The 20,028-nt window shown below is 55.3% G+C and overlaps 6 protein-coding genes across 7 annotated transcripts; 3 read left to right on the forward strand and 3 right to left on the reverse strand.

Annotated features, from left to right (window-relative positions):
- Positions 1 to 192: 192 nt before the first annotated feature.
- On the forward strand, positions 193 to 2,781 carry IUM83_08357 (F-box protein; the record flags this gene model as incomplete). 2 transcript variants are annotated; one of them, XM_067932725.1, is made up of 2 exons in its annotated part: positions 193 to 1,617; positions 2,584 to 2,781. In XM_067932725.1, 2 exons carry the CDS (start codon positions 193 to 195, stop codon positions 2,779 to 2,781), a joined length of 1,623 nt encoding a protein of 540 aa, XP_067783317.1. The 2 variants fall into 2 exon arrangements, with proteins under 2 accessions (XP_067783317.1, XP_067783318.1); XM_067932726.1 differs by having other exon boundaries at positions 193 to 2,781.
- Positions 2,782 to 2,909: 128 nt separating this feature from the next.
- On the reverse strand, positions 2,910 to 3,619 carry IUM83_08358 (SYS1 protein; the record flags this gene model as incomplete). The annotated part of the gene is made up of 4 exons (XM_067932727.1): positions 2,910 to 3,059; positions 3,142 to 3,241; positions 3,314 to 3,465; positions 3,551 to 3,619. 4 exons carry the CDS (start codon positions 3,617 to 3,619, stop codon positions 2,910 to 2,912), a joined length of 471 nt encoding a protein of 156 aa, XP_067783528.1.
- A 174-nt stretch (positions 3,620 to 3,793) lies between these two features.
- Positions 3,794 to 5,162, forward strand: IUM83_08359 (Major Facilitator Superfamily (MFS); the record flags this gene model as incomplete). Its single annotated transcript, XM_067932728.1, has 3 exons — positions 3,794 to 3,972; positions 4,064 to 4,408; positions 4,487 to 5,162. 3 exons carry the CDS (start codon positions 3,794 to 3,796, stop codon positions 5,160 to 5,162), a joined length of 1,200 nt encoding a protein of 399 aa, XP_067783529.1.
- Positions 5,163 to 5,592: 430 nt separating this feature from the next.
- IUM83_08360 (uncharacterized protein) lies at positions 5,593 to 10,748 on the reverse strand (the record flags this gene model as incomplete). The annotated part of the gene is made up of 4 exons (XM_067932729.1): positions 5,593 to 10,026; positions 10,112 to 10,180; positions 10,256 to 10,366; positions 10,452 to 10,748. The coding sequence occupies 4 exons, from the start codon at positions 10,746 to 10,748 to the stop codon at positions 5,593 to 5,595; spliced, it is 4,911 nt and encodes a 1,636-aa protein (XP_067783389.1).
- Positions 10,749 to 14,697: 3,949 nt separating this feature from the next.
- On the reverse strand, positions 14,698 to 16,945 carry IUM83_08361 (cGMP-dependent 3'; the record flags this gene model as incomplete). The annotated part of the gene is made up of 2 exons (XM_067932730.1): positions 14,698 to 16,246; positions 16,320 to 16,945. The coding sequence occupies 2 exons, from the start codon at positions 16,943 to 16,945 to the stop codon at positions 14,698 to 14,700; spliced, it is 2,175 nt and encodes a 724-aa protein (XP_067783388.1).
- Positions 16,946 to 17,297: 352 nt separating this feature from the next.
- On the forward strand, positions 17,298 to 19,722 carry IUM83_08362 (uncharacterized protein; the record flags this gene model as incomplete). Its single annotated transcript, XM_067932731.1, has 3 exons — positions 17,298 to 17,312; positions 17,771 to 17,784; positions 17,862 to 19,722. The coding sequence occupies 3 exons, from the start codon at positions 17,298 to 17,300 to the stop codon at positions 19,720 to 19,722; spliced, it is 1,890 nt and encodes a 629-aa protein (XP_067783387.1).
- Positions 19,723 to 20,028: the final 306 nt, after the last annotated feature.

The raw sequence follows: 20,028 nt of genomic DNA on the forward strand, positions 1-20,028 counted from the left end.
GGAGCCCACTTGATTCTCTGCAGCGCCAAAATGCGAGCCGTTGGGGGCGTTGTCCGCCTAAAAATACACCACGGGGGACAGGCCCCCAGCGATTCTGGGTCAACCCATTTCCCTCCCAAACTTGATGCCCGTGTTTCCGTCGAAAGTCTCATTTGGCAAAAGTGCGCCGTCCAGCAGACCATCACTCTCGACATGGCCTCCTGCGCGTCCTCCTCTTCCTCGTCGCCGCGCCGAAGGCCCAAGCGCCCCGCAGCCGACGACCATCACTCCTCCTCCTCTTCCTCCTCCTCACCGCCGTCGTCGCAGTGGATCCGCTCCATCCAGAACCAGAGCTTCCAGCCCAAGCCCACGGCCTACTCGCCGCACGCGCGGCAGGACGAGGACCCGCTCATGCAGCAGCAGCGCCAGTGCAGGGACAAGCTGCGCGCGCTGCGGCAGGTGCGCGAGCGCATGCAGTTCCACCCGCTGCGGCCGCTGGACGCGCGGCGGGGCGACGCCTCGTTCTCCATGAAGATCTCCACCAGCCTCATCCTCTCGGGCGAGGACGAGTCGCCGGACTGGCAGGAAGAAGCGCAGAGTGATGGTCAGACGACGCACAGCTCGCGGCAGAGCGTGGGCGTCGAGGCGCTCGGGGGCCTCGAGATGCTGCTGTTCGCCTTCTTCTCGCGCCACGAGCTGCTGCGCGTCAGCGGCGTGTGCAGGGCCTGGAGGGCGCTGGCCAGGCACGATCTGTTCTGGGAGCCGATGCTCGTCACGCCGCACGAGCGGTACCCGCTGCGTGCGTTGCTGGGGCTCGAGAGAGACCCGACGCGTGGACGGGATGACGTCCCGGCCATCCTAGTGTTCATGGTGTATCAGAGACTGAAGATGGCCCAGCCGGCGTACACGGCCGAGTGCAGTGACAATAATGGGAGGACGAATAGTGCGACGACGACCGCAGCAGGTGCAGCGGCGACGAGGTATAACAGCAGGTTTCTGGAGCTGTTCCAGACGCTTCACAGGCAGACTCAGGTCGGCGCGCTGCCGACGGCACAGCGAGTACCTCGATGCGGAGGGGACGAGGCGGTGTCCAGTGTGCATTTCGTGTGTGTGAAGAGTAAACCGCCGCCGGCGGCGCTGAGAACACAGGAGGACCAGGTCATGACGCGGATGGCGGCGAACTTGAACCTACAGGCACAGGGAGAGAACCACGGTGCAGCTGTGGCTGGCATGCCGAATGGAGCTGTACATGTCCCGGCGCCTGAGGAGCAGCAGAATGCGGTGGTGAATATCCAGAATGGTGCAGGTGCTGCAGATGACGAGGATGTCTACAGCGTAGCGGACGGAAGGGATCGAATGACGTTGAGTGCGTGGCTGTCCACGAAGCGACGTGTGAGCGAACGCACGTTGCGCTCCTTCTTGCGCCAAATGCTGCTGGCAGTGGATGCTTTAGAGCGGTCGAATTGCGAGCACGTGGATATTTCGCTGGTTAATATTGTGGTGCACTGTACACCACGGAAGCACAAGACCGAATCGTCCCAAGCCGCCTCACTTCCTGCAGGTTCACAAGTAGAACAAGAAAATGACGATGAGGATGAAGCCGATCATGACAACGTGGACATGATAGACACGCATGAGGTGGAGGCAAGGGGTCTGCAGAATGATTGCTCGCACGCTCGACGACGCACCCCTTTCTTTCAGCTATTTCTCAGCCGCAGGAATTGTCAGCACACGGGTAGCGCTCAACGGCGTGCTCTAGATCCTGTGCTTGCGGTGGATGCCGAGGCTAATCACCCTGCAGATATGCTCAATGGGGATGGTCTGCGTGAGATTGCCCAACAACAACAGCGAATAGAGGGGGCGGCTCCAGTTGAGGCAGGTGTTGGCGTTGGTGTCGGGGGCAATGGTGGTCAGGGTGGTGGGGTGGCTGCGATGTTCCGCAATCGAGTAGCACTTCCCCATCCCACCATGGTAAGTTCGGTGATTCAAACCGCAATGACTCTGTGGGGACGTGGCCGTTTTGCGGATGCATCTGCACCCACGGTATTGGCTCTGCTACTGCGTTTCCCCGCCAGCTTTTCGAGCGGGCTGCGCAGTTTCCTAGAGTTTGCATTGTACCTCATCATCACACACTCTGCCGTCGCGTCCAAACTGCTTCGACACGACTACCTTCAATGCTCCAGATCTCAGCTTCATCGCCAGCCGTCGCGTCACTGGTCAACCACGCCCATCAACGACGTTAATGAGTATAAAAGCAAGCTCGTGGCGTACTACGGCAGTTCGCCCTCCCGTGTGGACGGGATTTTGGCGGACGACTCAAGATACTTTGTGAGCGCTGTCGTAATTGACGAGCTGATGCCCAGGACAACCTTGGGCAGTCAATACTTCACCAAGGCCCTGCAGGAATCGAATCTTCCAGCTGAACGTTTTGTGAGCGTCGTTGCCCCGTCCACTGCATCTTCCTCTTGGGTGCGCAAGCTAGCTCTCACCCAGACTTGTACGCTACAGCGTTTGGACTTGTCTCGAGCTCGAGTACCGATGTCGGTACTATTGCAAGAGCTAACCACGCTACCCCGATTGACGCATCTCCGTCTCCCCCGGCAGATTTTGCGAGACGAGAATCTGGAGCACCTCGTGGCAGCGTTGGCGTACGCCGATTTGCTGCCGCGCCTACGGTGCCTCGATGAGAACGTGCGTCAGGCCATGGATCGCATGGAGAAATCCTACCTCATGCAACTCGACATGGTGACGTTCCTTTTACAAAAACCTGGCGCGTCTAACCAGGCCCGCGCTGGAGACTAAACAGCCCGTGAACGACGACTTAGCGCAAACTATATGTGCCGTAGCAAACCAGAAGTTAACGTAGACCACAAGTGGCTTTGTGTGCATTATTAACGTGAACTCGACCCTCTCTGGTAGGTAATGCCCCATTACTTCTTCCGCGACGAACGCTTCGTGAAGAGGTCGACCATGGGGATCTCCTCCAACTCGCGACGTGAACACAGATACTCGCCCAGCACGATCGTCACACTCGCCGCCACAAGGTGCACGAGCCACCAGTCCCACATCTTTGGGAACTCCTGCAAACCACAAACCCACGTCAGCCGTGAATTCCGTCCTCCCCACTTCAAGTCTAGAAGATCGCTCCACTTGCCCACGCACCGAATAGAAACATTGCACCAGGAAGTCGATGAAGTAGAGCGTCACGCCGAAGTCGAGGCACTTCTTGGCGCGCTCCACGAAGAGCGCGAGACACACCGCGCTGCCCAACACAATACAATCCAGAGTGAGTTGAGCCAAGAGATCATTCCCAAACCCACGGAGCCGCGCCAACCTGACGAGGCTCGCGGTCACAACGGCGAGGCAGTTCTTGAGGCCCTGCACCGTCACGATCGTCTGCGTGTGGTAGGCGAAGAACTGGTCCAGCGTCACGTGGGCGCCGTGGCAGATGCCAAGCATGAGCCCCTGTGCCACGTAGTGCGAGCACTGAATATTGGGCATTCCGCCACGTTAGACGGAGAAAAGGGTACGGTTGGGTAGAGGAGAGAGCAACGCAGTCGACGCAACGCACCTGCATGCACAGCATCTGCAGCAGGATGAGTTTGGGCGCCCACCGCGCGGCGCCGTAGAACTTGGGCATCGCCTTCTTCCACGCCGAACCTGCTTTTCGGTACCTTTTTCTAATTGGATACATACACCTATTTTGGCGAACATGCTTATTTGGGCTCGCAGTTTTGGGTACCGGTTATTGTGACCCAAAACGGCACTCACCCTTCACGTCAACGTCAACATGACCATTGCGCAGAATCGCAATATGACCCCCGAGGAGACCAAGGAGCTCCTGCGGCTGCGCTCCGAGCGCCAGCGACGCCACGACAAGGAGGAGGAGGAGATCTCCGACGGAGAGAGTTACGGCGGCATTGGCGGCTTCAAACGCCGCACGTGGGTGCTCTTCAGCGTCATGGGCGGACTCATCTACGGCTACAACGTCAGGTGTGACAGACAGTCAATAGCTCTGGATCAACACTTAATTAAGTATTATACTTTGCCGTACTAATGTGCAGCCCACGCTGCTTGTGCTCAGCCTGGCAGCCACGCTGCAATACATGAGGGACGACCTGCAGCTCTCGTCGACGCAGGAGGAGGCTTTGAGCGCCACGGCCACGCTCAGCGACGCCTGCTCGATGCTGGTGGGCGGCTGCCTGGCCGACCGCTTCGGCCGCAAGGCGACGGCCATGTTCGCCTGCTCGTGCTCCATTGTGGGCGCGCTGTTCGCGGGCGCGGCCAGCACGAGCTTCTCGTGGCTCGTGCTGTGGAGACTATGCTCCGGAGTGGGTAACGGGCTGTCCATCCTGCTCATCCCAATGTACATCAGCGAGTGTGTGGATGCAACGAGTCGCGGGGTGTTCCTGACGCTCTTCCAGCTTGGGTAGGGACGGTTTTAGGGGTGTTGAAGAGGTTTCGGAGCAGAGTTGCTAAGTGTGGATGTGATGCTGCTGGTGTATAGTGTGAACTCGGGCGTGGCGGTGCCGTATCTCTTCATGATCGCGGTGAGTGAGAACTGGAGAGCGTGTCTGGCCTTCGGGAGTTTGCCGGGACTCTATGTGCTCTACAACTTCCATTTCCACTTCCCGGAGAGCATCAAGTGGCTCCGCTGGAAGGAGAACCCGACGACGGATCTGGAGGACGGAGCGACAGACCTCTCGGATGAAGAGAGCGTCGACAGTTCCGGTGCTAATAGTGTCACCATCAAGCGATCAAGAAACGGGAACTACCGACGCCCGTACGAGCAGGATTCTGCTGTAGCTTCCCCGTCGCCGTCGAATTCTTCGACGACTCCGACAGTTCCCAACCCACACCTTGAACTCGTGATCGGAATCTTGCTTGCTTATGTGAATAACTGTGTCGACGCATCTCTCTTCTACGGGCCGGAGATCATCGCCAAGACCAGTTCTTCCTACTCTCGTAGAGATGCGAACATTTTTGGGCTGCTCTGTTCACTCGTGGCCGTGGTGTCGGTGCTTTTTGCTGGACGTTACGTCATTGCGAGGTTCTCCCGGCGGCAAGTGTACTTGATCTGTCTTGCCGTCGTCTGCGCCTGTTTCGTCGTGAGCGGTGGAATTTTGCGCGCTACTCCACCGACGATTTTGCACACAACCCGGCGGCGTCGACGAGCATCATGATTACCTTTGCCGTGCTCAACGTGTTCGCCGCCGTTGGTCCCAGTATTCTCTTCGTTGTTATCCTCAGCGAATTGTTCCAAGACAACAGCTATCGAGCGCGATACATGAGCTACTGCACATTCACGATGTCGCTCATCTCGCTGCTCGTGAACGGTTCCATGCTTACGTTGTTCGAAACCTTTGGTACCGCGGCCACTTTCCTCGCTTATGGGGCCACGTACGTCGTGTGCCTGGTCTTCTTCTGGACATGTCTCCCTGAAACAAAACAACGCCAACTAGTTTAAGCCAACTGGACAAATGCAGGTGTACAGCTTTTACGACTGAACGAGTAGAGCACAATATACACAGCAAACGAAAGTCAGTAAATATTGTTTGATGAGCGAGGACGCACAACATGGAACGTCCTTATCTGTCATGAGTTTGGATTCTTCTACTGAGACCGAACGGTAGCCTGTTGCCGCTTGCGGTTGGGTACTCGAATACCTGAGTTGCCAATAACACCATTCGTGGTTGCACCGTCCAGTGGGCCGTACTGGATAGCGTACTGCTCCGTACTATGTTGAAGGCGCATATTCTCCGTCATGAGCCCAGTCAAGTGATCGTTTAGCACCATGATCTTGTCCTCCTTTTCCTGCAGCGCGATAAGCAAGTCTTTAGAGCGACGGGATCCAGTCGCACCGGCTGAAACACTGCTGCTCTTGAGTCGAGATGCCTCCCGTTTACGAAGAGCCTGGAGCTGCACATCCTTCTCCAAAACCTGGCTCGTCAGGTTCTCAACCTCCTTTACAAGCGCCTTCATGTCGGCCTTTGAAAAGCGGCTTTCCTTGAGCTTTGAGTTTGCCTCCTTCAGCTCACGAACGCGGTGCTTAAGTTTCGCGCACTTCTCTTCCCAGTCACGAACCGCCACGGAACTGGCCTCGCCGTTCGTATCAAATGTGGGGTTCTCACGCAGCTCCTGATTCTCCTGTTTCAGTTTCGAGACTTCTTCACTCATGGTTTCTAACTTCTGGCGGATCGACCTCTCCCGTTCTCGCTGCTGTTGTTCCTCATGCTTCTTCACCTCATCGTCACGAAGGTCGAACGAATGCTCCAACTCGTCCAATCGCGTCTTCAAGTCATTGATCTGCTTTTCTTTGCGATGAATAAGGGCGTCCTGGCGAGTCTCACGATCCTGGTAACTCCGGAGAAGGGATGAGACTTCCATAATACCGCGGTGAAAGGCACTGTCGTCGATGTAGCTACCATCCCCACTCAAACTCTGAGCACCAAACTCAATGTTTAGCTTCCTCATCTCGCGACGGAACTGGGTAAGCATAGCCGACTTGGCGTCTTCGAGTTGAGCAATTTGTGATGTAAGCTCGTGCTCTCGCTGCACTGACTGCGCGTAGACTTCCTCCAGTTCTTTCAATGCTGTTTCCCGAGCAGCAGCAGCAGCAGCAGCAGCAGCGTCAGTTTCAGCAGATTGCTTAGACGAGAGTTTTGTCTGGGCAACTCGCTTGAGCTGGTCTCGGAATTTTGCGTTCTGTTCCTGAAGGGAAACAACTTCGTCCTCCTTCTCGCTGATTCTCCCCTCTAGGTGGCGCTTCAGTTCCTGTTCAGCATTTCGAGCATGTCGAAGGTCTTCCTCTTTCGCAGCCAACTCGGCTACATGCTGACGCGATTCTTCTTCCCGTGCGGCTAGCTCGTCCTGCATTTCCTCCAGCTTCAGTGTAAGCTGCTCAGATATGTGGAGGTGGCCCCTTGCATTATCCATCTCAGTCGTATTATCACGAATCTCGTCGTGCAGCTGTTCAATCTTCTCATGCAGCTGCTCAATATCTTGGTGCAGGTGGTTCACTTCTTCCACTTTCACACTCATTTTCTCGACAGTAGCGGCATTTTCAGCGGCAAGTCTATCGTAGCGCGCTTGCAACGCTCGGTACTCTCGTTCCTTTTGTAGCTTTTCGTGCATGGCATTCTGCTCCTTTCCTGCCACAGACTGCTCGCTAACTTGGAGTTTGTGCTGGAGTCGCTTTACTGACGCTTCTAACTCCTCCACCCGCGTTTGGTGCTCCTTCTTGTCTGCTGCAGACTGTTCGCTGGATTCGAGTTTGCGCTGTAGTTCCTTCACTAACGATTCCAGCTCCTCCACCCGCACTTCTTGCTCCTTCCTTTCTGTCGCAGACCTTGCACTGGCTTTAAGCTTGAACTGTAGTTCCTTCACTGACGTTTCCAATTCTCTGACTCGGGTTTGGTCCTTGGATGCATGCTCTTGTTTCTCAGTATTAGAGCGATCCATCAGATGGCGCGTCATTTCCTTTTCTTGATCAAGCTTGGACTGCAGCTCTGAGATGTCATCTTCTAAGTCGGCCATCTTGATTTCTTTTTCTTTCAACTGGGACATAATGTCAGCCTTGAACTGTTCATGGGTTGCTTCTGATTCTTTACGTTCATCTTCCAGGCGCTTGACGTCAACAGCAGCAGCGCCTTGCCTCCATTTTTCTTCCTCGTGCGCCGAAATGGTTTGTTGCATTTCTTCTAGCGCACGCTCCTGCTCCTCACGTTCGCGCTGTAAATGCACAAGCTCCGAGTCTAGCTTCTCGAACTCGGCAGCATTATCCTCAAGTTGTCGTTGAAGCCTGGAAATTTCCTCCTCCAACACGCGTCTTTCATCCGTCAAATGGTGCTGTTCCGCGTCCAACTGGGAGTCTAGTTCTGCTTGTAGCTGACTAGCTTTGTCACTTTCTTCGTGTACGCGCTGATCCATCTCGCGTATTATCTGCTCCAAGCTTAGAGAAATATCCTCTACAGGCTGGCCCGCGCGTAGGAATGAGGAGCCGTGACGACGCATAACTTGTTCCAGCATGCGTTTCTCGTTGTGGAGAGACTCGATCTCGACAGTCAGCTGCTCGTGTTTCATCTGCAAGCTCTCATGCTCATACTGCTGCGCCCGGAGTTTCTCTTCCAATGACCGAATCGTGTCTTGCAAACTCCGCAGCTGCTGGTGGCCTTCACTCATCTGCGTGTCACGCTGAAGAAGCTGCGCCGTTAATTTCTGAAGCTGCGTCCGGCCGTCCTCCGTGGCCATAGCAACCGATTGCTTCTGTGATTCAATCTGCTCGGTCGCCTGTCGCATCACTTCCTGCAATCTAAGTTCAAGCTCGCGCTTGTCGTTTTCCAGCTGCTGCACAGATGCCTTCCAATGCTCAATCTCTGTGCGGACAGACGTGAGTTGAAACTCCAACGTCGCCTTCTCTGAGGACATTGCCAGCATACTGCGGTTCATTTCTTCCTTTTCTTCGCACAACGAGCGGACCGTGTTTTCGTGAACCGTATTCTCCTCGAGATATCGAGTGTGTATTTGCTGAGCTTCATTCAATCTAGCATCAGCCTCAACGCGGATAGTCTCGATTTGCCCTTGCAGCTCCCGATTTTGCTCTTCCAAGCGTACACGCTCTCTCTGTAGGAGCTCCACTTCTTTCGTACGCTCGTTATCAGGAGACAGGAACTGCTCGATATGTGAGTTCAACTCGGCGTTCTCCTTATTTTTCGCTTCAATCTCTTGTATGCGATGTTCGATTTCCCGCTTCAAAGAGTCATTTTCACGCACACCTTCGTGTAATTGGTGCTGAAGCGTCTCGCACTCCGTGCGCCACTTAGTCAGCTCCTCTCGTCCCGCCGAAGATTGTCCTTCATATTCATGCAGCTTATTCACGGCGTCATCAAGATCTGCCCGCAGCTGCTCATTCTCTCGATTCAATTCGTTGAACTGCTCTTCGACTTGAGCAACGAAATCGTTGTACTGGGTCTCGAATTCAGTAGACTGTGACTTAATCACTTCATCCTTTGCAGCGAGGTCCTTGGATAATGCTTCGGTCTGATGCTTTGCACGTGTTACTTCCTGCGTAAGTTGCTGCAGCTTTTGAGAGTCTGCGATACGTGATTGCTGCTGCTGCTCGACTTCTTGGGAACTAGCCATTAGTCGACCAATCTCTGTGCTCTTGCGTCGGTTGATGTCTTTCAGACTCTCTACTTTCGCTCGCAGTTCGATATTCTCCTGGTTGATCTTGCCAAACTGAAGCTGCAGCTCTTCTTCCACCCGGGACTTTTCATCCAACAACTGTTGTTCGCGTTGCTTCATTGCAGCCATTGCTTGTGCCTCAATTTGTGCGCGCACCTCTCCAGCTTCCTTCTTGAACTTCTGGAACCGTGTTGACTCCTGTTGGAGGGTTTGAGTGAGCTTTTGCCGCTCCGCCTCAACTTCACTGCGGTACTTGTGTTGGTCAGCAAGCTGCATCTCGTGCTCTTGCGCCATCCTATCCACGTGCTCCTGTAACTTGCGCTTCTCGGCCATCAAGCGTTCAAGATTTCCGTCGCGCTGTCCCATTTCTTGCCTGCCATGATGAAGCGCACCTTCCAGCTCGCCGACCTGGTGCTCCTTTTCTTTATATCTCGCCTGCCACGCTACCACATCGTGCTCCAGTTCTGCCGCTTTCCCGGCAACCGCCTCGTAATGCTCACGCAGCTCGTCAATTTGCTGTTCCAGAGCACGCATCTCGCCGGACTGACGCGCTCCTTGCTGCTTCATCGTCGTGTTCTCCTGCATGACCACTGAGCTGTCGTGCTCCATCTTCTGCAGCTGCGACTTCAGCGTGTCGTTGCTATTCTGCAACGCAGCAAGGGCGGCGTCACGCTCCTTCAGCTTCGTCTCCACGTCAACACCCGCCTGCCGCAGCATGGCCACCTCAGCCCGCAGCTGCTGGATCTGGTACGTGCCTTGCTTCTTCAGCGCCTCGACCTCCTGCGCAGCGAGGTGGTACTTCTCCTCCCACTTCTGCTTCTCCACCTTGTCCGACGCAATCTGCAGCTCCTGCTTCTGAATAGTCTACAAACAAAAAAAAACCAAAGAAAAAAAAAAAATATCAACAACACTGTAAAACTCTCCACCTCTCTCCACTCTCTTCTCTCACCTCTCCAAGCTCCCGTATGAGCTCCAAGTTCTGCTGTGCCTCCTCAATAGCCAAGTCCAGCTCTTTGCCCTGCAATTGCACCGTCCAACAACCCTCAGCTTCCTCTCCTTCTCCCCTCACAACCCCCCAAACTCCAGGCCGCACCTTCCACCGGTCGATGTGCCTCTTCTGGGACTCAATGACCGCCCCCAGCTCCGCGAACCTCTGGATAATGACGGGCATGAGCTCGTACTCCTGCTGGTGGCCCTCCTGTTCCTCCACAGCCACAAGAAAGACGAGAAAATTGGCTCTAAGTCCTCTCTCGAGCGCTAACTCCCCTCTCCGAAGGCCTAAAACCTACCAGAAAGTGCAGAAAGTCCGCGAACGAGCGCACCGCCGCCTTCACCTTGCTGGGCGAGTAGCGGGCGGGCGATTCCTCCAGGCCCGCGGGCGGCTGGCGCCCGCGGGAGCTCGAGAGCCGCCGCCGACTGGGCTCGGGCGTGACGCTGAACTCGAAGCTGCCGCTGCTTTGGCGCTGCTGGCGCCGCCGCGGCGTGGAGAAGCCCGCAGGCATGGGCGGCACCGTGTCGCCCGTCTCCTGGTCGTCCTCGCCCTCGCGCTTGAACTCGCCGCCCATGGACACGTCGGCGCGCATCATGGCGACGGCGGCTACGGTACGGTAGCTCAATTGCTCTGCTGTGTGTACAGTACCGTACCTACTCCCGCCCTCGATTCAAACGCGCGAATGGGGGAAAGTGATAACTGGGATGATCGGATTATGGAGGTTGTGTGGACCACGTGTTGGAAATGTATAGATAAAAATGGATTTCGTCGTGCAAAGTGCACGCAGTCTATTTTAGAAAATATTTTGATACTTCAAATCTAGTGAACAGTCGCACAACAGCATCATGGAGGCCCTGGACGCTCGAGTTGATGAAGTACTCGGCAACACCACCGCAGCGTCCACCAAATACGTGTATTGTCGTGCATTGATACAGCTTATGGGGTGGTTATATGCCAACACAGATCGTGATCACCGTGAAGTCCTGTTTACAAGGCAATTTCTCGCACTGGAGTCCGTCAATGATGACAGCATATCTCAATGGTTCACACGTGAACCTTTGGAGAGCCCCATGGACCTGCAGGTGCTAACGACTAAGGATTGCATGCGCTATTTAACCTCGATGGAGCAGCGCGGTATAGGAGGGAAGTCCACGTTTGGTAATGTTCGTTCGGCTTTAGTGTATCTGTACGCTACGACTGAGCACTCACGTCCTCATGATTTTGACCGCCAAATGAAACGATTTTTCAAGGGACTTCATCACACTGTTGCCCGCACATCACAGCGAAACAACGAGCGACTTACTGAGGGTAAGGAGCCGTTCTCATTTTCGATGTACAAAGAGATTGCCAAAGCTATGCTGCGCTCAAGCAAGAAGAAAGATGTTTTTGGTCACTCCTTTTTACTTATTTGTTGGAATTTAATGTGCCGCGCTAAGAATGCAGCAACCATTCGACATGCACATGTTTCGTGGCAAGAAGATGCCGTTATCATAAAATTTGCACACGTGAAGAACGACCAAGACGGTAGTCGTCCTCGGGATCCTCGCCATATTTACGCCAATCCGACGATGCCAGAGATTTGTCCGATTTTGGGCTTGGGGATTTATTTTGCTGTTTTGGGCTTCGCCAGCGATGGAAAATTATTCAAGGGTGGAAATCAATACAGTCGATTTCTCAAGTTACTGAAACGCGTGCTAAGTGAAGACGTATTGCAAATTGTGCTATCAAAGTTAGGGATGACAGTGAAGGATTTTGGCACTCATTCGGCGAGGAAAGGAGCTTCTACATACGCTAGCAGTTGCTCAACATCAGGTCCGTCCGCTGCGTCAATATGCCTTCGCGCTGGCTGGACTCTTCCTGGGGTCCAGGACAAGTATGTGAGATTTGAGGCTGCTGGTGATATGATTGTTGGGCGCTATGTGTCTGGTCTGCCCTTTGATTCACCAAACTTTGCTACATTACCCCCATTTTTTAGCCCAGTAACCAGCTCTGAAGAAGATCGATTGGAGCTAGAAAAGCGTTTAAAGTTTGCTATGGATACCGTCTATTCTGGAGCACCACCAAGCTTGCGAATGGTGTGTCAGTTCGGTCTTGCTTCAATACTGTATCACTTTGTGTTCTTACGCGAACACTTGCCACATAATCACCTGCTGTTCACTACCTCTTTATTTACACCATGCAATCGATCGCATTTTGAGTGGCTTCGCCAATGAGTTGTTTGTCGTAATTTTCAAGTCAATGATCCCATCGCTCCAAGTGGAATTCCTCCACATGTGGGAATAATGGTCACCTTGGCACAGTACAAAGCGGAAATTGATTCGTTAAAACAAGGTCTGACTAATTCCTTCGCGAATACTCTTAAACGGCACGTCCATGGTTCAATAATGACGATCGAGGCGTTGGAATCAGCTTTTGCTGCGGTTCTTGCTCGTTCACAACTTAGTTGTACCCATTTAGCTGGCGAACAACCGGATAGAAGGACTGTTGATGTCGTTTCCACGACGGAATCACCTCTCGAGCTACAGCAATGGGATGGTGGCTTTCACCGAGTTGCAGAAGATTTTGCACTTCCCAACGGGACCCTCCGGCTAATATGGCAGCATTGGTGTGTTGGATCACCTGCACTACGGATACTGTCAAAGCATGACATGGCTACCCGAGTTGGAAAGGTTCGGCTGGCTGAGCTCCAGCGACTGATGCAAGTTATAGAAGGCTTACTATCGAACACCGAGCTGCGCCGAGCTAAAAGCTCTACCGACTGTGCTGCCTTCTGTACGAGCAGATCAAATCTCGTCTTCCGTTTTCGTCTGTGTCTAGTAGGGGCAGAGAACGAAGATTAGATCACTTGTCGTGGAAAACACTAGCTAGAGAGATGAGCACCCAAAACTTACGCTGAAAAATGTATATTTTCTTTCTTTTTTCGAGCCGATCACGCATCGAGTCCCCTCGTGCAAATTGCACGATGAATTCTAGTGAATGATTGCATTCTCGTGGACCCACTAGCTTTTCGTATGCCTGAAATAACTGCATTCGGTGAAATCTTCGTGCGCAGTGCACGAAGAAATGCATAGAAACCACAAGTTTTAAACGACGTTTTCCTGACAAGTCAAGATTCAGCGACGAAGTCTAAGTGAAGAGGGGGCTGCGACGTCCTCTCCGTTCATGCGTCTGGGTGCACGGCGCCGTGGCCTCTCGCGCAGCCGTCGGGCTGCAATGGAGGCTCCGTGCACGGATCGCCGTGGACAAGAGGACCAGAAGACAGAGGTGTAGTCAAGGACCAGGTCGCCCTGCACGGGGTGTGCTTTGTGCGCTGCGATCTCGCCCGCGATGCACGCGTCCGAGGGCACCAGCGGTTGTGGCGCACGAAGGCGTCGTCTTGGTTGTCCAGCTACAGTTCGAGCTGCCGACCAGCGCAAATAGCAAGCCAACCTGCGGCACAAGGCGAATGGCGCCGATGTGGGCTACATGAGGTCTTCTAGACCAGCGGCCGTCTTCATGATGGATTCTGACGCCATCGCTGCACGAGCAAGAACGCGTGGTGCGAGGACGTGTGCGAGGCACCAAGAGCGGGCCGTCAGCAGCATGAGCGAGGTGATTGGCGGCGGCGCGCGATCATCCATGGCTACCAAGAGCTTCTACGCGCAGGACGTCGGCAAAGTTCTGTCGCTCCAGCGGCAATTGCGGTGACAAGGTGCGCAAGGTGACCGACCATTACGAACTTCGGCTGTGAACGGCAAGATGAGCATCGTGACCGTGAACAAGAACTAAGAAGGCCAGGCCATGCTCGACAACGCCAAGATCAAGGACATGTGGGTGGATGCGTGCGCTTCGTCGCAGGGGTGAGCCCAAGCGATTGGGCACCGACCAGCGCGACCTCTATCGCCGAACGTGAAGGATGCTGAATGCTGGTTATCTGGGCGCTGCACACTCGGGATTTACGGCGGCGCAGGACACAGCAGCGTGGAGGCGTTCGTGAAGTTGACGTGCGACTGGCACGTCAACGAGGTGCCCTCACGAGGGCATCTTGGTGCACAAGCCGGAGCAGGTGAGTAGGTCGCGCAGGATGAAGAGCGGCTTTACATTCGGCTACAAGGTAAGAGTGGTGTCGAGAGATCGCGCGTGCTGCAACCGATATGTCGGGGTTCGTCTCGTTGAAAGGAGCCATTGGAGGGTCCTGAAGCTTGGTGAACGGCGTGTCTCCGGATCGTGGCTCTCAATATAATGGGCTGCACCAATACATGCACCGTTTCCTCTTTTCTAGCTTAGCAATCACTGCTACTGTAGGACTTCCAATACACTTGCTTAGTTCTTCACTGTTCCCATTAACCTAGATTTGGTCAATATCCTGTATGTAGAGAAGTTGTCGGAACGGTTGCGATATGGTACAGCACGTTTGAGTGTGGAGGTTGACTAGGGTGTTCATATTAACATCTTATTGTTTGTACACTGGGTGAACGCGGTCCATCGTCTGCGTCTTGTTGCTGAGTGGAGGAGCGCTCGCTCATTAGTTCGCCGGATGCCGGCGACGGGGAATATTTGTTCGTTCAAAACGGGTGCGTCGCAAGCGTTAGCTGCGTTGAGGTAGTCCTCTCGTTCGGCGACGATGGTGGGAAGGGGGCCTCTGCGTCGGAGAGGGAGAAGCTGTAGCCAGAGGCGTCGTCGCCCGCTTCGAGAAAGCTTCTGCGTGCGTACGGGTCGTAGGACAGCGAAGACGAGCGAGGTCTCATGTCCATGGGAGGTGACGGCTGCGCTTTCATGTACATGAAGTTGCCCGATTCGTCCGATCCGTGCCCGGACGGCGAGTTGGTTGGGAGCTCGTTGGTGTTCGACAGCGGACGGAAGCCGAAGAAGCTGTATCGGCGCTCCTTCTGCTGCTCAGCTTCCTGTTGTACTCGTCTCCGACGCATGACCGCAAAACCAAACACGGCAAGGGAGACGACGGCAGCACAGCCCAGCGTTAAACCAAGTATGAGGCCAACGTGGGAGCTGGAACTACCGTCCGTGGATGCCGACTTCGAAGACGCCGTGACAGTCATGCGCATGAACGACGCTACGTCGAACCTGAGGTCGTCTCCGTTTGGTACCACGACATGTGCCATCAGCGCGTACGTTCCTTCGTTACCAATACTGATCTTCGTGGAGAACAGGGCCTCGCCGCTTCTATCAGAGAAGTTCATGGCCGCCGCAGAATACGCCAACGTCTTGTTTTCAGAGAATGGCGAGCACCTCGTGTCGTCGCAGTAATATATGTTCACCTGCGGCAGGTTGACGTACTGGCCAGTGGAATCGTCGTAGACTGTCGTCATGTTCACCAGTACTCCGTCCGTGCCGGTAAACGCGGGCTGCTTCGCAACGGTCCAGCTCACCAGAGCACCGGCATCCACCGTAAACGTCGTCGTGGAGACAGTCATATTCACCGTGTACGGACAGTTAGTGCCGTTCCCCGAGTACGCAACACTAGTAGCATCAACATTCTCGTCCTCGGCAGCTGCAACGACAGCCCAGCAATACGACTCGCTGCCGTCGTTCGCGTACGTCTCAGTCTCCACCTGCTCCGCTACGTTCTCCTCGGTCGCGAACATCTCGAAGTATTGGATGAAGTCATACCTCTGCGAGTCCGCATCGTTCCCGGCAAGCGTCACCTGAGCAAATCCAGAGTACCAACCAGTCGAAGGAATGATTATGCCACTGGCATTGAATGTCGCTGTGCCTGCCGACGAAAAATTCGCTGAGAAGTCTGCGGACGACACATCCACGGCGCCTGAGTACTCCGTGCACGCCTTGCTTCTTTCACAGAGCTTCACAACCGAGCTCACAATGGTGTAGTACCCGCTCTCGTTGGTACTGTCGTCGTCCAGTACAAAGACTGCTTTCAGCGGAGTCGGCAATTGAATATCCTTGGACGCATTGCGCGTTAGCGTGGCTGTCCACGCGATGTCGACCGGCTGCTGCGCCTGCACCACATTTACTGCCTCGACATCGAGCTCAACCTCGGAGCTGGAGCTGCTCGCCAAAAGCACGTTCGCGTCCAGCGAGGCTTCCAGAGAGTTCTGCGCCGTCACTCGGCAGTAGGTTTCGTCGCTGTCGTAGTCCCTGTAAGAGTCAAAATCCAATGTCAGATCTCACACGTAGTAGACCGCTTCACAGCATCAGAGCCAACACTCACTGAGCCTCTACTTGGACGTCCTTCACGACGATATCCGCGAACGTCTGGAAGTAGTACAGCAGCGTTGAGTTGGCGGCGTTGCCGAGAATGGCGACGGCCGCCACTGTGTAGTTCCCCTCCTTCGCGTAGGACAGCTCGTCCAGCGACTCGAAGTAGGTCGCGTCCGAGCTGGAGAAGTTGCCCGACTGCGCGGTCGTGAACGTGTCGACGCCCAGGATGCTGGGCGTGCACTGCAGCCGCGACGTGCAGGTGCGCACGTACGTGGAGAGGATCTGCACGGGCTCGCCGGCGTGGTCGGTACTGAGCGTGGTCATGGCGTCAGGCGGCACGGGCACGTCCATGGCATTGGGTGAGTCGGTGTCGAGCTGCACGGCCCAGAGCAGTGGCACGCTCTGGTTGGGCGCGTAGGACGCGGCCACGAGCGGGAACGTCACGTCCACGGCGCAGGCCGCGCCGCTGTAGGCGGCCATTGCCGTCATGAGCGACGCGGAGCCGTCGATCTCCCAGCAACTGGTCTCGTCCGCGGCCGCCGGCAGCAGCAATAGCAATAGCAGCGCTGACGCCGTCATTGCGGCGAGGAAGCCCATGGCCAGCGTCGAGCCGAACGAGAAGTGGCTCGGGATCAGCTTTTCGTCTGTGAGATCGGACCTGTCTGCTTCAACTGGTCACAAAACTGGTCGACAGCATGTGGGAACTCGGCTAAGTGCGATATGAGTCCAACTGGGCGTGCAAAGACATGCCTGTTGTCGCAAAAGTGGGTGCGATGGAGCGCCTCTACCGGGTCAAATGACTGGGACTTTGTATAAGCGTATCCTTCGGCGCGAGAGAACGGCCATTCCTGTCTCGAGCAAAAAGCGGGCTCCGCTGTCACACCGGCGCTTCGCTGGCAGTCGATCTCCAGACGCTTGCTTGCAAAGCGGCTCGGCGAGCAACATGCAGCGGCGATCGAAGCCTTCGAAGCAGCGAAGCAGAAGCGTCATGGCTTCGACGTCGGTGTGTCTCTTCAAGTGTGTCGTCGACTCGACTCGACACTGCGTCGAGTCGAGGTCGGTCGGTGGTCGCGTTCAATTGACTGGCGAAACCGTCGCCCTGTCAAGGACAGCTTCGGCTGTGTCGCCGCCATGGCATTACACTCGGAAGCATCTGGTGCTGCTCAGAGCACTGAAGGCGGAGCCGCCGTCACAGCGCGAAGACCTCCGCCACACCTGCTCGCACTTAGCCGGAAGCGAACAGTGCGCCAACTTCATTCTATGTTTTGGTGGAGTGGCATACGACATAGCGGCGAACTGGCGTTCTCGGACATTCAGACACTTCCAATCGCTCATTCGCTCGGGGGCACCGCAAGGCGCCAGACCCGCGTCCCGCAGTCGCCCGCAGTGCCGCCGCTGCATTTCGTTCGCGCCCAGTAGGAGGCACAGCAGTCGCAGTTAAAAGAGCTCGAGAGCTGGTAGCGTCCGACCACCATGTACGTACTTGTCCAGTCGACTACCGCAAACGGCGACTGTCGCTGGAGTCAGCACTAACGACGTCCACGCAATGCAGGGTGACGTACAAGATGGACGGCAGTACGACGTACTGCTACTACATCTCGGAGAAGTACTCGCAGAAGCAGCCCGTGGAGGACGACGTGCTGGTGCAGGACTCGGGCCATGCGTGCCCCATCACGATCCGCGTCGACATCGCCGACGAGCTCCAGAAGAACGCGCTGATCCCGCTGCGCTACACCGCCACGCTGGACACGTCGTCGGCCGACGCCAGCTTCGAGTTCCCCGACCCGATCGTGCGCGTGGCTGTACCTGACTACCTTTTGGGCAACACCAACGCGTCCGCCGAGTCCTCGGGCAGCACCAACGAGACCACGTACGACGTGGCTGTGGCCAACGTCGTCATGTGCGACTGGCGCTCGTGCAACCTCTTCACCACCGCCGCCGAGAGCTCCACGTACTACTCGTCCAGCAACAACCCGAATGATTTCTCCGACAAGGTCGCCGTGTTCGGCTCGCAGGAGCTCGTGATCCCGAAGGACGGAAAGTACACGGGCTACGTGCACCTCGTGGTTAACATCGCAGGCAACTCGCGCGCCGATTTCGTGACCTTCTTCCCCGTGCAGATTGGTGACGTCGCTGGCACCACCCCTAGCTCCATTACCACTGATGGCACGACCACGTACTGCTGGACTTCCAAGGATGTGTCGGTGTTTGATCCCAGTGTCTCAGGCGACCTTACTATTCGAACGGGAGAGTACTGCCCCGGTGCAATGTCCATGTCGCTCTCGTCGACGAATGTGTACATTGGTGATACGATCGATATTTCTTGGATGCTCGATATGTCTGACTCGACCACGGATGACTCGACCTTGATTGCCGAGGTGTCCACTACGGATGCAATCCTGGACCCGCGTACCGATATTTACTCGGTTGTCCCAGTGTCGGTCTTTAGCGGTTGCCAGCGAAACGTGGATGGGGCAAACTGCTCCACTTACACGGGTGACGAATCGTCGACATTTGCCATCGCGGAATTTGATGACACGAACCTCACGAGCGACGCCGTCAGCTACACCACGAATTATACGTTTACTGCGTCGGGACAGTATACGATGTTTGGCCGTGTTGCTATGGTGACCGTGGATGGTGACCGCATCGATATGGCCATTTACTCGAGCGTAACAGTTTCGGTGCAGGGAGGCAGCAGTGGCAGCTATCTGTTCCTGTACATTGGTATTGCAATTGGCGCTGTGATTCTGCTTGCTGGTATGCTCTTCTGCTACATGAAGAAGCGCCGCAACGAAGTGAACACGAAGGATATCCCCTTCCGCCAACCAGTCAGTGGGCTGGAGCGTTCAAGCGACTACACTATGGCGTCGTCGAACTTCCTGTCGCACAAGACACCTGCACAGCTGCAGGGACTGGATATGAGCGGTGACTACAGTGCTGGCAACACCGCTCCATCCTACCTCGCCGTTGACGCCGCGGATAGCGGCGTATTTGACAAAACGATTCGCGCGGAACCTGGCCAAGTCGCTGAATCGTTGGAAAGCAGTGAATCGCTGTCACTGAACCCGTTCGATCGCGCTAGTTTCGCGGGTTTGAGCGATGATGTTGCAAGCTCACGGCCTTCCGAAATGACCAAGTTCTCGTTCCAGTCTGGATACGACGATGACTCGGAGTGGGAGTATGATACGCGGCAGCTTCGAGGCGGCAGTGATTTCAGCGATTTCTCGTCGGACCCTGGCACTAGCCTGCCTGCTTCTAGCACCTTTGAAATGGGGCGTGGTATGCCTATTCTGGAGGAGGACGACCTGGCCGACCACAGCTTCAGCAACGACCATCACCCGTCTAGCTCTACCAACGACCCGCGTAGCACGACCAGTTCTGGTTGGACTGTACAGGAAACTATGCAGTGAGCGTACTGCGAGATTTACAGGTAGCTTCGTGGGTTCGCCGCTGTAAGGATGACATCGCTTTGTTCCGCAAAGCACGGGGGCGAATGGAGTGTTCCGAGTTTTATTACTTCAAGTATTATCAAGCACAAGGACGATTTTGTAGGGATGCTAGCTTCGAGGGATTGAAGAGTGTAGTGCGTTGCGTAGCGTGCGGAAGGGGGCAGCCTGGGGTGGGGGCCAAGTTAGAAACATCCCGGGCAGCCTTCCTTGCTCTCATGAGTTCGCCGAAACATTTTAGAGATCATCAAGTCTAAATAGTATGTGCGT

Source organism: Phytophthora cinnamomi (genome assembly GCF_018691715.1).
Source record: "Phytophthora cinnamomi strain GKB4 chromosome Unknown Contig99, whole genome shotgun sequence".
In the NCBI taxonomy this organism is placed as follows: domain Eukaryota; phylum Oomycota; class Peronosporomycetes; order Peronosporales; family Peronosporaceae; genus Phytophthora; species Phytophthora cinnamomi.